Consider the following 16,045-nt stretch of genomic DNA (forward strand, 5'->3'; position numbering starts at 1 on the left):
TCATAAATGTTGCCACAAATATTACCCAGGTATCATAACTCAAAGGTCCATGATGCATGAGGACTATTAAGTGAGTCAACTGAGGTGGAAAAAACGTGAAAAATGATCTAAATCTGAGGCAAAACCGAAAAAGATAATGTCTTGGTACAAACAAATTATAAAATATATCTATCTAGTGCATTGCTTCACAATGTTGCCCAGTTGGTTTGTTATGTTAGTGAAAGTCGGTGTAACAGCAGTTAAACAACCGCCATCCCAGACTGAAATAGAGCCTAAGAGTGATGGGTATTACCTGTTTATACATATGCATCTTTAATGCACACCTCTGTGGTCATGTCTATACCTCGTTACTTCAGTAAAAATCATTACTTACTATTTGAGTTGATTTTTTTTTACTATTTTCATTTTCCCTAAGCCCATGAAACCAGTCATGCTTTGGCCATTTGTGTTTTCAAATCAAACTGAGTAAGTCTGTTTTTTGTCTGATAACAGTGGTTGTGTTTGTGTCTGAATGATCACTGGCGGGCCCCCCCCCCCCACCCCCACTAGCTGATGGAGCCTCGTCATCGATGGTCATTGACCAACAACAGAAACCTTTGGGAATCCCAGCGAAAGTCGCTCACCTGAGACAAGCTTATGTTGTATAATTCTATGTGACAAAGAAACAAAGGTGGACGCAGCGATTCCGCCGGCACCAGACATACAAAGGAGGGATGACGAGATCACTTTACATGACACTACGAATCGAACGAAGAATAAACCCCAGGGGGAGCTGCTCTGCTGCTGCTGCTGCGAGAGCAAATTCCTGCGAGGTTTTAGGACGAGCCAATGGCCGTCGTTCTGTTCGCTGTGGGCTCACTCTGCTCGTCGTCAACTGCATCACCAGCAAGACGTGGAGTGGATCCCGGCCAGAATGCCATAAAGCCTCTGCATAACTGGATCAGGATCTTCTCCTCACCACCATACTGAGCTGAGTGAGCCCCCCCGCCCCTCCCCACGCCCATTTGCTCAGGCCTCCGTGCCAAGCCTCAGCACCAGGCCTCATCACTGGCCCAGCTGGCACGGCCCCGATCAGCTGGATTTTAGCTCATCTCATTCATGCTACGGAGTGAATGTCCGTCAGCGCTTCAGGCCAATGAACCCACGCCGTGCCGTGCTGTGCCGACTGCCCTCCTTCCGGCTAAATTTCCACTGAATCACCTGTCAACAACTGGCTTTAACGTCATTGTTAGACAAGATGGAGCGCTTCAGACAATGTCAATGTTTCCTAGAAGGTATAAAAGGAGTGTTATCACCTTTTTAAGAGTTATCGAATCATGTTTCAGAAACAAACAAAAAACGAGAAAAAAGACATCACTATTGCTGGCCAGTCACCTAGTCCTGCTAGCTGCATACAAGCCTGCCTAGTCTGTCAAGCTGGGATGTTTGGGATCTTGATGTGTGTGTGTGTGTGTGTGTGTGTGTGTGTGTGTGTGTGTGTGTGTGTGTGTGTGTGTGTGTGTGTGTGTGTGTGTGTGTGTGTGTGTGTGTGTGTGTGTGTGTGTGTGTGTGTGTGTGTGTGTGTGCATCAAGAGCCATGGTAGGGAGGGATTGGCAGAGAGTTACAAAGGTTAATGGTAAATCAGCCAAACCAAAGTCACACACTCACCCACCACACACGTTCCCCCCCTGCTCCCCCTCCTCTATCCATTTGTACCCCCCCTCCACTGTTGCGGTCAGTCATGTCCCGGGTGCTTGTCCCTCAGTCCCAGCCGTTGTCCTTGATCATGTGGGCCAGCTCAATGATGAACTTGCCCTCTTTATACTTCTGACTGCTCTCAAATGCATGTTCCTGGAGGGCGAGGCAGAAGGCAGGAGAGAAAGAGGGACAGCATTTAATTCAAATGACAGATGGACTGAGGATATTAACATGTTTATATCTCTGACAGAGGGCAGGATAATGAAGGGGAAAGACACTAGCAACCTAAAAAAAAACAGTCCAGAACACTCTTTGTAACCCTTGACTCCTTTTTGTCCTGTCTCTGCTCGTGGCTCTTTGTTATACAAGCGTCAGTCACTAAACACTGAGGAGTCTGCAGAATGAAAAGTGATTGGATCATCGTACCTTATATTGGCAGAAATGAGTCTCTAACCACAAACAATCTGCCACAGAAAAAAATAGAAAAAAGGCCACAGGCAGTTCCAACACTGATATAGTCTACTCTACTTTAGCAGGCTGTAACATGTATTGTTAGGCGTGTAATCCAAAACTCCTCTGGAGAATGTAAACCACATGAAGCCAGAGTTTGGGCAACACACATACTTATTATCTTCACTAAGTAGCATATATCAATTTAACCCATAATTGTACATTTTCACCCTTTATTTATTAATTTATCCTTATCATAGGCTATCCAATGCTAACTGCATATACATATTATGAAAAGCATGACTTTACCATCATTAGCCTAGCTTAATGATATAAACCTAATAAGAGTAAATAGCTTGTAATAAAAGGTACAAGGTTAAAAACCAAACGTGATGCCAATAGAAAACCTAAAAGCTTAATGTGTTCTATGGTTTATATAAAAACTTGTAAACATCAAGATATTTCCATTGGACTTGGTTACGTTTCTTAGATTAGCAATTAGCATAACTTTTAAGATTAACTATTAGCATAACTTTTTAAAATCTTAATATTTCATTGTGAAAAATGTAACATTTACACCTGTGGGCATTATTTTTGACACCGCTTAATTTTGCCGAAACTTTTTTTGCCATTTCAGATCACACACTAAACAGCAGAGCTGCAAATCAATGCTGTTAAAATGGCAGAAAATGACCTCTGCTTACTGTCCAAGTCCATTACCGACATTGTGTTCCCTCTTACAGCCCAATCGTTCTCTGAAAGCCTTTCTTGAAAATGGCATCACACAACAGGCTGAAACAAACGCACTTTCACCGTGGACCATCTGCATCTTGTTTTGTGTTGGGCTATTTTGGTTGCGAGCTGCAGACGCACATTATCAGATTTCCCGTTGTAGAAGTGCAGTGGGTCAAACCTCTCAATAGAACTGTGACGAGTGCAGAAAATCAACACTGCTGCAAGTGATAATAAACAGCAAGCCTCCGTTAAGATCCTAGCCAGTGTTTGTGAGCGTGTGCATGCATGTGATCTGTTTTCTTTGCCTTGTGGGGTCCTGACAGGAATAGACACTACACAGAAGAGTAGCTACATTTGAAGCTGGTTTACCAGGTGTTTTCCAGGCACCACGAGGAAAAAAAAGCTATTTTTAGGCAGAGAGGTTAAAGAATCGGGTTTGCGGTTTAGACACGTAGCAGTGAACATGATCGTCAGAGGTCAGGCAAGGAGAGCTGGTCACCGGAGCCTTCTTAGAAGTAAAAAAAACAAGGCGTGTGCATATGTTTGTGTATGTGTGTTAAATCTATGAGGGTGCCCTATAATGTAAACTCTCACCTTCATTCTGACAGGGTTCAGTGATGACAGTTGCACATGCTCGAATCTGTTGATATGATGACCGCTAACATGTGTGGATTCTGTTTTGCTCCCCCTGCCACGGTTCCTTAAATACCATCTGTGCTAAATGAATATAGCACGTGTATTTTGATATGCTATACTATGCTATAAACAGACACTCACTGTATGCAAGGCTCTGATATTAGCCAGGCTGTCAACCTTAATTTAACACTGTAAGTGAGTTTAATCAACAATTACTGACACTGAGCAGCGATGGCTGTGATGTAAATTAGCCACATGAAAAGGAGCTCAACAGCATGGTTCCAGTAGTCAAATTGCTATTCATGTTTTGAATAGAGCTTATGATTATCAGCCATAATATTTTAACCATCCAAGGTAGACCTACCACAAGCTAAGAGATGTGAAACGATGAGGCCACAAGTTTGTATAACATCGACTGCGTTGTAAGAAAAACATGTTTTACTTGCAATGTCAAGGAAAGTACAACACTACCCAGAATCCTCCGGTGTAATAGCAACGTTGCTGATTGGTGAACCTTTCTGTTACCATGGAATGGAACTTAGAAAATCATGCATTGATGGACGCCCGAGTGGTGACTGCAGTTGGGAATGAAGCACTGCACCATGTCACTGACAACACTAACACTACTAGACCATGTTACTAAACTACACACTAGATAGCAACACTATATTAACAACAAGGTTAAATTGAAGAAGAAACGCACAGGAAGTCGTTGGAAAGTTGTTTCAACACTCTGGAAATAATTATACACAGTCTTGTACCTTTTTTTCGTTTTCCCCTATGTTTTCACTCCAAAACAAATGTTTTCTGGCCACGATTCATCTTATAGCTGGTCGACCTGGTTGCAGGCTTACAACTCTTTTTAAAGGAAAAGGAATGGGAAATTAACCAGAGCCTGTTACGCTCTAAAACACAGCTACCATGTCTAGTATAAAAGCCACTAATGTATTTCTGACCTATGAGACATATGAAGTGATGAATCAAGACCTGATCAAGATATTTTTACTTCCACAAGACTCATCACAAGTCCCTTAAGATAAATTAAGACTTTGCCTTCTTGTCTCCATCTGCTCTGAGAAATCTGATTAATAATTCAGCCCACAGCCGCACTGACCCTGACAGAAGAGGAGGTCCAAACATAATAAGGGCGAAAATAAAATTAGGTTGTGCCATAACAGCAGCCTCCCAGTTTATCGTCCTCTAACCTTGGATGCAGTTTGCGGTGCCGTGCATCATATCAGCCGAGGGACACTTACGTATTTCCAGCCCAGGGTCGTCTTGCAGTTCTCACAGTAGATATCTGCTACTGCGTGCAGGCCTGTGAGCAACACTCTCTCCTCTGCAGGGCCACACCCGACGTTCACCCTGAGAGTGGGAGAATCAGTGAAAAGGAAGGAGACACAGGCAGAGACAGTGAAAAACTGTTTAAAAAAGCCTTCACTTTGTGAAAGTGTCTCAAACTGCTCAGTTGCATCTACTGTATGATGAGCTCTGAGTGAGTCACCGCCTCACGCCCACTCGCCCAGCGCATACTGATAGGGCACCGGGCCGCAGAGCATAGATTCAAATGGTCTAATTTCAACACTCAATTCAGCTTGATAATGACAGCGCTGCGAGGCACAGGCTGGCTCCATCTGCTTCAGAGCCACAGAAACAACACCACGTCTATGTGGAACAACCTGCTTTATAAACCCACTTCATAGCACCTGGATATGTTAGATCACTTTGGGTCCTGCATGTTTTTCCTAACCCATAACAAGTCACCTGCAAAGCCATTAAACAGGAGGATCTAAATGCTTCCAATAATCAAAACCGGCCTGTACAACCCCCCAATTGTCATCCCATCACACCGAATGAAAAATATTGACTGTTGGTTTTCAATATTCTATATTTGCAACATGAACAAAGAATCCCTTTTTTAACCCCAATTTTATTGTTGAAATTTTGCATACAAGTTAGTTGGTATTATCTGGCAAATATCACGTATTAACTGATTAATTCTGGTTTATCAAACAATTATTCTAATAATAATTTAGGAATTATCCAGAGTATTTTACCTGAACCGCCCCAAAGTTACACCCTTGGTTTGGACAGATACTCACACTGAGTTAAACAGGTAGGCTCTGCCCTGGCTGCCCTGGAATGACTGCAGAGACAAGATGAGACAAAGATAGGGGTTGACAATAAGAATCTTCTTTATCATACAGTGTGTTCTCCACAAATAGGTTTGTTTCCTTTATAGAAGAAACTGCAGATTTGAGATTTTCGTGTGGATACCTGACCCAAGCCCGTCGGGACCAATGGGACAAACATTTTGAAATGATATTTGGGTTCCATTTGGGTTCTGTCATGTAGACTGGGCTATCAACTTAAAGGCACACTGTGTAGAATTTAGTGACATCTAGTGGTGAAGTTGCATGTTGCAGCGGAATACCCCTCACCTTAACCTCCCCTTCCAAACATGACAGAGAACATGTGGTAGCCTTCAGTTGTCATAAAAACTCAAAAGGTGTTTAGTTTGTCCAGTTTGGACTTCTGTAAAAAAACATGCCGGCCTCCATTGAGAGGACCCACTCTCGATGTAAATATAAAGTATTTAAATATAAAGGACCCATTCTAGGGTCAAGAAAACAACAATTCATACAATTTAGATGATCACACACTAGTGAAAACATCATTAGGATTAGTTTATATTCAATTTCTGCCAATAGATCTCTTTTACCTAAATCTTACACCAACAACACCAACTCAGCGCAGCTTATTGTTATATCATTATATTATATCATGAACTTAATCTGGGCTTGGGTCAGGTTAGGACAGAAAAAAACAGAATGCATGTAGAGTTCAGGCTTGGTTAGTTTTACGGGTTCAGAGAGTAAAATTCAGCCTGAGCCACCTTCTTATTTGAGACAGGCCTTTTACTTTGTGGAGGATGTTGGGGATCTTTCAGCAGAAATTAAATATAATAGTCATAATTATATTTTCATTAGTATGGAATCACATGAAACTAAGGGACAAAACCAAACTGGCTCTAGAGAGGGCCTTTCACGTTTCTACATTACCTGATGGCCAATGTAAGTTCTCCTACCCACTTGTAATTAGATTGGCAAGAGGTTATTCATCTGGCTGAGATTTGTAACTTCACTGCTAGATGCCACTAAATCCTAAACACTGAACATTCAACACAAAGTTCTTTAAAACCAGTGGAAAAAACCTCTTTTAATATTTACTTTAAATTATTGACTAGTCTCATAGTAACAACTAATATTCTACTGATGTCACCATGGCGGATTTATTCTCAAGTAGTTTTACCACAAGCAAAATAGTCTATTTGCCAACACAAGAGCAGGTATTATTGGCAGCTGTATTGTGATGGGCAGACATGCACGGGTGAGTATGTTGTCATAATTGCTCATGGAAAAAGGGATGGTGCATTCATAATCCAATTCACTAACCAGTTTATAACATAATCCATGTTCAGGCAATAGTGAGGCAGCAGCTGACACATACATACAGGTGTTCAGCCTGATGTTTATTTTTATAAATCCTAATCCACTTTTCCTTTATCTTTAGCCAGTCTCTAAACTCATGTCAAGTGTTGTAAACTAAAAGAGACAAACACAATAAAGTGAATTACTTTTTACGTTTCTTAAGTAAAACAAAACCTGAAGCTGAGCTGCTTGAATGTAAGTCCTGTCTCAATGGTTTCCAGGGGCTACCACTGTTGGTAAGGTGAGTCAAGTCACTGGAGCGGAGCGCTGCCGATGCCGTCGGGTTACCTTGGAGATGAGCTCATCGTGGTTGGCCAGGTGAGCTCGGCAGTGGATGCAGCTGTAGGTCCGGTGGCAGCTCGGCAGGTACGCCTGGAAGGTCTTGGAGCGCGTCATTCTGACCATGGGCGGGGTTGGCGGGCGGTGCAAGAACGGACTGCCAGCCCAGGTCGGCTCACAAGGGAAGCACCGCAACACACAGGTGAGGGCCGTGGTGGGCGGTGGGTCGGGAGGCGAACACCTGGGGGGTAAAACAGCACCTAGTGGTTAAATGGTTGTGTAACAGCTCCTTCCTTAAGCGGATGTTGCGCACTGAGCCACAGGTGTATAATTGCTGATGGGATTACAGTCTGCCCTGAGAACTCTCCAGCCTGCTTGCATCTGTCAAACTCCTAAAACCTCGAAAAGCTATGACGTGATGAGACAGGGTGCAATATTAATAAGCTGAAAACACGAAGGGAAATCTACTACAGGAGATTCATTCAAACTCAGTACAGGTTTTCTCACACAATAAACCAACACACCAATACACAACATAGTCATAGCCGGTCAAGATACAAAAGCATGGTCAGACACAAACAGGTTTAGTTTATGACTTCATTCTTGCAAAACTGTCATGTTTCAGTGCTAAATAGCTAAACTACCACACTTAACATGGAAATCAAATATTACCATGTTAGCATATGTGGTTGTGAGCGTGTTAGCATGCTGACATTATCAAAGTCCTGCTGTGCCTAAGTACAGCCTCACGGAGCTACACGCCTGTAGACTTTATCTTGTTTAAGCTAAAATACAAAATGTGAGAGCTTCCTGCTTCTCTCCAGTGTTTAATACCATTGCTACTGCACAACTTCTTGTTTTGGGACCATTGTATGGAAATGTCCCCTTGCAATCTGGGAAAATATGATGATTTCACACAATGTGGCATTTTATAAATCAAGCAATTCATCAGTAGGTCAATTAAGTATTGGCTGAAAATTTTAAGTAAAAGCAGCCAATTTCTTGTCCACTGGTCTCCACTCTGCACTGTCTCCTGTTGAACGCAGGTCTTTTCAGTGCACACCGCCGGCAACGCTAGCTCACATTCTGTGTTTAAGTCTATGAGGCTGCAGAGATAATCTTCTTACCGTAGCACAACTGCGAGGATCAGGCTATGCTCTCTCCATGATATCCAAATAGACCGAGCCCTTAAAATACTTGTGCTGGTATGCCCTGGTGACTGAGAAGATTAGCAAGCTGGCCTGGGAACCCATCCCAAAGGCTTGGGGGCCATAGGACAGGGGTACGCTATGATTATACAGTAAAAACTACTAAAGAGTTAAGAGGCCTTTGTTCTCTTTGTTGTGGTGCAGCTGTTGTCTTTGTAGTTTTATTCTATAATTCAACTTTAATCTTGAGATTGTAATATATGCTTTTATTTTCTCCCGATTATTATTATTAATACAGGAGCCGGACTCCTCGCCACAACAAAAAAGGGACAGCACATTACCCCAAGTTTAGTGTCACTGGCTTACGGGGAACTTATTTTAACATTTAAGGCTCGCTTTCTCAGACCCAAGCACATCACTGATCTTCTGACACCATTCGTGCCCAGTCGCAACCTGAGGTCCTCATCCAAGGATCGGCTCGCCATTCCACAAACTAGGCTTAGGAACAAGGGTGACAGGGCTTTTAATCTAATTTAAATTGTAAAATGAGGCTTACTCCCTGTTGCCAGTAGGTGCTATCACTATCACTACATACAGACTAATAGATCTGTTCAGGTCAAAAAAACTCTTGTTTCTCTTCAGATCGTATAAACTTTTTACTTTTGCAACATCTAAGACATCAAAGGAATCTATGACCACTGACACTGACTATACAGATACAACAACCTGTATAATAAAACCTTGATTATGAAAATAATCAAGGTGGTTTTAATCTCAATGGTGAGATGACCCTCACCGAATTTGAAGTTGATCTGATGAAAGCTCTAGGAGGAGTTCATTAAAATACACAACGTGTAAAATGGCAAAAATTTACAATAAATCCAAAATTGACAACTTCCTGTTGCTTTTTTTATAATACTCCTTGAGACTTTTTTGTGCGTCTGGTCATGATACACACGTGTACCGAATTTCGTGAAGATCGGTGAAAGCGAAGTAAAGGGCTGCATTTTTTTTGGGGGGGGGGACTTTTGAGCCATTTTGCCACGCCCAATTCAAATTATTCCAGAATACATAAATTGTCACCACTTTTGAATTGTCTACTATTTCAACTACTCTTCTTTCTCATTTGAATTCATATAGAAATCTTGACCTTTCAGACTTGACAACAATATTTCTTGTCATCCACAAGACTTTGACTCTATATGAAAGTTCTGTTGTAAATTTGACGAGTTGTTTCATCACCTTCACAATATTTGGTCCCCTTATGTCCCCTCTCCTTCCTGTCTGTCTTCACTGAACCATCTGGAAAAACTAATAAAATACTGAATGGGAGCAGGAGGCGTCTGTGAGTTCAGGACAAACAACTCGGAGGCAGAGCGAGCGAGCGAGCCTCATTACTTTACTGCTCTTCAGTGCGATTGTTTTTAGTGTCGGACGGAGGCTGATAAAGGCTCCAGTGCTAATGGGAAGGAGCGGGGGGATATAAATAAATAAGGCAGAGAGACGTGCCCTTGTTTTCTCTCCTCTGACTCGGTGCCAGCGGTGTGGGATTGAGGCACAAAGACGCGCTCAGTGCAGTTGTCAGAGCTGACCCCCCAACACACACACACACACACACACACACACACACACACACACACACACACACACACACACACACACACACACACACACACACACACACACACACACACACACACACACACGTTTAAGTCAAAGTATATTTTATCCTCTTGGTTAGAGTGAGTCAAGGAAAAACTTTATGAAGCTTCCTCACAGATTTGTTCCAAATTATTGATTCCTGGTCGGTACGGTGGAGCAGTGGTTAGCACTGTCACCCGACCTCAAGGCCCGACGTCAGATTGGCCCCAGCTCCCCCCAACATTTGAAGACATCACCTTGAGCTTAATAAAGATATTTAAAGGATATTTTTTGTTATCTGTTGTAATAATTTGCAATCTGATTACAATTAAACTTTAAGATGTAGGTGCTGTCTGTAATGAAGGAAGATAAGCTTGAGCTTTAGATTCGATCAGGCTTCTTCTTTTAAAGTTGCACAGGAGCGTTTCCAGGGACTTTGGGGGCTGAGGGCATAAAGGGACCCAAAGTGCCCCAGCAAGAAACATATGATACCAAACTATTCCAATCTTCAAACGATTCTTTTAGTATGAAAATTAGAAACAAAGGGCAGACTTTGCATACACATAAATAAAAGTACATTCTGAGTGCAAGCCCCAACCACCTCTAAACGTAGCCACTAAACTCACTAAAAAAAAGATGACTGACTCCTTTCCCATTGCCAGTGGAGGAGTTTGCCTTCCAGTTTTTTCCCCCGGTGCATCATGTTCGACATCACAAACTAAGAAGCTCTCACCTCGCTGTCTTGCCAAATTAGCGCCTTCACTCGAGTGTCTAATTTCCATCACCAATCATAGCCAGAGCCGATTAAAACCCCTGTCTACTGCAGAATCCTTTGACCTGGGAGTGAATGCTGTTTAAATCCATTCCCACTGCAGACAAAAGCTAGATGTTACCAGGTGTTTTGACCAGTGGAAAAGGGGCTATAGGATTTAATGGAGTTCTCACACAATTGTTGTTGCTCTGGATGTAATCAGCTGTTCTCAGGGGCCCCTTCTCAGCTCGGGGGGCCCCAGGTAATTGCTTGCTTTGTCTACCCTGTTGCAATGCCCCTGATGCTGCATTAGTCGCTCAGGACAAAATGTCTTGAATGTAAACATGGTATCCACCACAGCTGACGACATGGTGGGACAGACGTGATGTTTACTCCAACTAGCTGCAGTAGGGATGCAGTTACAGTTAGCTGCCAGCGTGTTGACATACTCCCTCTCCCAATGTGCTAATGTGCCTTTAACGGAGTGATATTCACCAGCAGGGCAGCGTTACACGTGTCACACATCTTCTTGAGGGTCTGCAGTCGCTCTCTGAGGTATCACTTCATTAAAGCCCAAACAACAGTAGCAGCAGTGTTGGTAAGTGGCTTCGGATGAGGACAGATGCTTCTTACTAATGTGATTAAAAATATATTCTAATGCCGTCACTGTGTGGGAAGTGGAGGCCTGAGCCGAAGAGTTTAGTTTACTGTACAACTAAAATGTTTGACTATTCAATGGATTAAGTCATTTTCAAGCACAAGTGACAAACAATTTATTTAGTTATAAGCGTTTGATGTTTATTGTATTAAAAATATATTAATATTACTCTTGTCTGACATTTTATTGTCCTACAGATGCAGATAAAGATAAATATATAGATTTATAGATGCACTGGTTAGTACTGCCACATCACAGCAAGAAGAGCTCTATGTGGAGTTTACATGTTCTCCCTGTGTCTCTTCTCCAGGTTCTCCTAAGTGGAGACTCTTAATTGATCATAGGTGTGAATGGGAATGGTTGTTGTTGATCGGCCCTGCGACACAATGGTGACCTGTCCAGGGTTTAACCCACCTCTAGCCCAATGTCAATTAGGATTGGGAACAACCCTCAGAGGATAAGCGGTATAGATAATAGATGGATGGATAATAACCGTATATATTTAGCAGATGAATAGCGATGAAAAGTAGCTGCAGCCATGGTTTTGATTTAGGAGGTATAAACTCTGACACTGTATAACAGTGACATAAACATCTGTAATTAAAAATATATTTTGGTTTCTCTCACCGTAATGACAGAACAACAACAAAAGGGAGACAGGCAGCTCTAAAGATGAGAAGTGAATGAAAATGTCCTGGACCTGTTCAAGGCCGAACTGTGACGCTGATTGACATTTCATCAAGAACAGTATGACAGCGCACATCTCGGTGGGTGGACACACTTGAAATTCATTTTTCAAGGAAACATATTTTGTCGGGGTAAAGGTTGTTGCTGATGGCACGCTGTAAAAACGCTGATGCAAACAGGCTGCTCTGCACTAAAAAAAACAACTCTTGACAGAATAACAAATTACATAAATAATCAGATGACAAGAAGAAGATATCGCAGAGATCCCGACAGGCTCCAGCAGCAGGGAAATGTTTATCAAATCAGACACGTCAGGACAGAGACAGTCTGCGTAACCTCACAGCGTGTGTGTGTTTTGGTATTTGTCCATCTTCTACCAGTTTATCTTTCAGTCTGCCTGGCCTGTGTCGTCTCCTCGTCCGTCTCTACGCCTCTCGGCATGTTTGTGTATACATTTTTTTCTGCTGTCACTCTGGCTATTCGTCAGTGCTGCCGCGGGTCGTTTCAGGTCGCCGTGCCGTCCATTCTGGTCATTTATGGGTGTCATCACAAAAGGTTACGTGCCACGAATCTCACCAGCCGAAAGGGCCCTTGTATCCCAACAAAAAATCCTTTGTTATGTAACGCACTGATGCTGCCGCTGCTGCTGTCTACGACAATGATTGAGAGCAGGAGAGATGGAGGGGAGGAAGAGATACGAGGGTAGAGAGATGAGAGGAGGGGAGTCAGCCGGGGACAGGGAGGAGGCAAAATGAATGAAGGAGCAGTGTGTGTGTGTGTGTGTGTGTGTGTGTGTGTGTGTGTGTGTGTGTGTGTGTGTGTGTGTGTGTGTGTGTGTGTGTGTGTCGCTTCAAATGAGCTGTGTGTCGTACGCTGCCCACGAGCTGCACCGACACAGTTGTTGTGTACTTTCACCCTGCTCTCCATTCAGTGTTGCACCAGGACCAACAGCGTGCAGCAGCATGACATCACCGACTACAGGAGGAAAAAAACTCCCCTGTGCCCCCTCTCACTCATATCAAATCTCACTGAGGAGGCAATGCCCCTGCATCCCAGGTGTGTGTGTGTGTGTGTGCGTGCGTTACTGTTGCCACGTTTTATATTCTTATCTTCTTCTATTGGTCGTGCACACAGACGACAGCAGCTTTATGGAGGGTGATGCCTGTTTTTTCCGGCGGCTGAGATGTTTCACACCAACGCTTTAACGGAAAACACGAATGCAAAAAAACAACACAACTGCAAAAGCCACAACACCAGCGCAAGTGACAAGACAACCACAAAAGCCATAACACAAATGCAAAGGCCATAGAACGGTCATGACCACAAAGGCTTACTTGATCGCATAATTTTCATTGTCAACATCATTTTTTGCTCACTAGCTTTGTGGTTGTGTTTCCGTTGTGCAGCCGTTGCAGTTGTGTTGTCACTTTTGCATTTGTATCGGGGCTTTTGCAGTTGTGTTGTCACTTTTGTATTAGTGTTGTGGTTTTGATGTTGTGTTGTCACTTTTGTATTAGTGTTGTGGCTGTTGATGTTGTGTTGTCACTTTTGTATTAGTGTTGTCACTTCTGCAGTAGTGTTGCAACTCTTACATTCAGCTTGTGTGAGGCGTCTCGGCCACCGTAGCATTCAGCTGATTTTGACACACAATCTGCTGTTACGTGTACAACTCCTCAAAGAAGCACTCACTCATTGTACTTCTTGATCATTGTGGTTATAACTCATACTTTCCTCATTTCCAAGTTGTTGCTAACACATGACAACACTGTCATGATACAAAAAAAACTACAAAAAACTAAGCAGGTGATGTAATAAAAGAGAGATGGTCGGCACAACACACCTTACGCAACTTTGTTCATGCAAACAAGTTCTGTGGTGTAGATCACCTTTCAATGCCTCCAGCTCTCTGACCCCATCATCTTCGATCACTGAGTACTGACCCCTAACGTGATCAATAACTATCTATACGCTCGCTCTGCAATGAAAACAGAGGGAAGGCTGTGCACTCCTGAACCGTTTGCACTCAGAGACTTTATTTTGTAGATTTCCTTGGAGGTGGATGGTTGCAGACTTTTTACCGGCAAGTCTACATGTCACTGACTTGTAGAGGCTGATAGAATGAGTGTCACATCACCTATTGAGTGTAACACAATAAACACAGAACAACAGTGTGTGTGTGTGTGTGTGTGTGTGTGTGTGTGTGTGTGTGTGTGTGTGTGTGTGTGTGTGTGTGTGTGTGTGTGTGTGTGTGTGTGTGTGTGTGATTATTGGGGATGATTATAGTGTCAGTGGCAGTGCTGCACTTTATCTGGGGCAGAACTTCAGCCACCACACGGAGCACAGATGGTGGGGATGCCTCAGCTCAGCAATGCTGGAAACGCGCACGCGCACGCGCACACGCAAATCCTTAAACACCATCACTGACTTTGACACATCGATGGGAATCAGGTGGTCAGTGTTCACGACCACATCGTGACGTGATAACCCCGCATTGATCACAGCTGACGCGCGCAATCACTGCCAGGCGCGTGCACGGCGGATGATGGCGCATACGTGCACGACTGCCACCACGAACAGCGTGCGTGCTAACAACAAGCAGCAGATCCCGTAGGTCCACCACAGAGAGGACGCATCGCGCACACAGAGACAGCATCAGTCCACGCACGAGGAAGAGTTTGGACATATGTGTGTTGACAACATATAAAACCCCAATTTGTCCTTTTGTTGTCTATTTACAAAACGTGTACATGCGATCTATGCTCAGAAAAAGTCTTGCACAGCCTGCAGCTCCACGGAGGGCTTCGTGGAGCGACGTGAGGAACGTGCGTAACAACAAATCCAGCGCAGCGCAGAGGGAAATCACTTTACCTTTGGAGGGGAGAAAAAACTGCGGATCTCCACGTAGCCAGGAAATGTGGCAGCTCCTTCCTCGTGTCAGTGGCAAACCCCACAGCCCGCGATGCCTCCAGCCGCGAGTCTCCAGCGCTTCTCCTCGGCCCAGCGACTTCTGCAGGAGACGCAATGTTTTGACGCGCAGCTCAGCTCAGTTTAGAAGAGACAGAGACAGAGAGGGATGAACCAGTCAGCCGGAGAGAGAGGGGGCGCTGCTGCCTACTTCCGGGTTCGTAGGAACACAGTTGGACAGTCAGAGTCAGCTTTATTTATTATCTACTCACTATGCCGATGGGGGGGGGGGGGGGGTGTAGGACTGTAGGTGACATGTTTGAGTCCACAAAATACTTTTGGAGTTTAAGGGGTAAACAGCCTTGCAGCCACATCCAATTGCAAAAGAAGTAAATGGTGACCAATTGTGTGTGAGCCCCCCCCCCACCTTCAAATTCAACATGAAGCGTTGTCATTTACACCGTGTTTTTAGCCTAAATGTTCTTTGTGTTCCTCCTCCTAGTTACTACTGCAGTTCATATATAAATATATATTCTTTTAGAAACCAAACTCCATGTCGCACATGTATGTTTGACATGACTCTTTGTTTCCTTTAGTTATAGCACACAGATAAACTCTGTATAAAGCTGATTGAAATTGTTGTTTTTATCTTTTTGTATCCCTTTCTCTTCCTTCTCTTGCCAGGGGCGGATCCAGAAGCGGGACCAGGGGGGGGGGGCACTGACCACAGCTGAAATCTGGTTCGCCCCCGAAGTGTCTGTCTTGTAAGTAGTCTTAAAACTAAGTAGTCTTTAAACTCGTAACTAACTAACACTAGATACAACTTAAGAATTGTAAATTTTTCTACTTGTGTTGTGGCTTTTGCATTCATGTTTTACGTTAACGCACTTGAGTGAGACAATATATATATATATATATATATATATTCCATGACGTGTGACTTTGCTCACAGCTATAGAGCAAAGGGAATCTCTTATATTTTCACCT

General features: G+C 43.4%; 1 protein-coding gene across 1 annotated transcript; it reads right to left on the reverse strand.

The window, feature by feature from the left end:
• Positions 1-1,524: 1,524 nt before the first annotated feature.
• Positions 1,525-15,205, reverse strand: LOC117772909 (protein yippee-like 2). Its single transcript, XM_034604487.1, has 5 exons — positions 15,023-15,205; positions 7,279-7,510; positions 5,602-5,645; positions 4,756-4,864; positions 1,525-1,831 (listed from the first exon to the last, which is right to left on the reverse strand). Exons 2-5 carry the CDS (start codon positions 7,393-7,395, stop codon positions 1,742-1,744), a joined length of 360 nt encoding a protein of 119 aa, XP_034460378.1. The 5' UTR covers positions 7,396-7,510; positions 15,023-15,205; the 3' UTR covers positions 1,525-1,741.
• Between the last annotated feature and the right edge of the window lie 840 nt (positions 15,206-16,045).

The sequence above is a fragment of the Hippoglossus hippoglossus genome, chromosome 13 (assembly GCF_009819705.1).
Source record: "Hippoglossus hippoglossus isolate fHipHip1 chromosome 13, fHipHip1.pri, whole genome shotgun sequence".
Classification (NCBI taxonomy): domain Eukaryota; kingdom Metazoa; phylum Chordata; class Actinopteri; order Pleuronectiformes; family Pleuronectidae; genus Hippoglossus; species Hippoglossus hippoglossus.

What these genes read in the sequence shown, in the direction of transcription:
- LOC117772909 (XM_034604487.1), bottom strand. Translation starts at nt 7,395, where the DNA reads ATGGTCAGAATGACGCGCTCCAAGACCTTCCAGGCGTACCTGCCGAGC. An exon ending in ACGATGAGCTCATCTCCAAG is followed by an intron (nt 5,646 to 7,278) that starts GTAACCCGACGG and finishes TTGTCTCTGCAG; the next exon opens with TCATTCCAGGGCAGCCAGGG. An exon ending in GCCTACCTGTTTAACTCAGT is followed by an intron (nt 4,865 to 5,601) that starts GTGAGTATCTGT and finishes TCCCACTCTCAG; the next exon opens with GGTGAACGTCGGGTGTGGCC.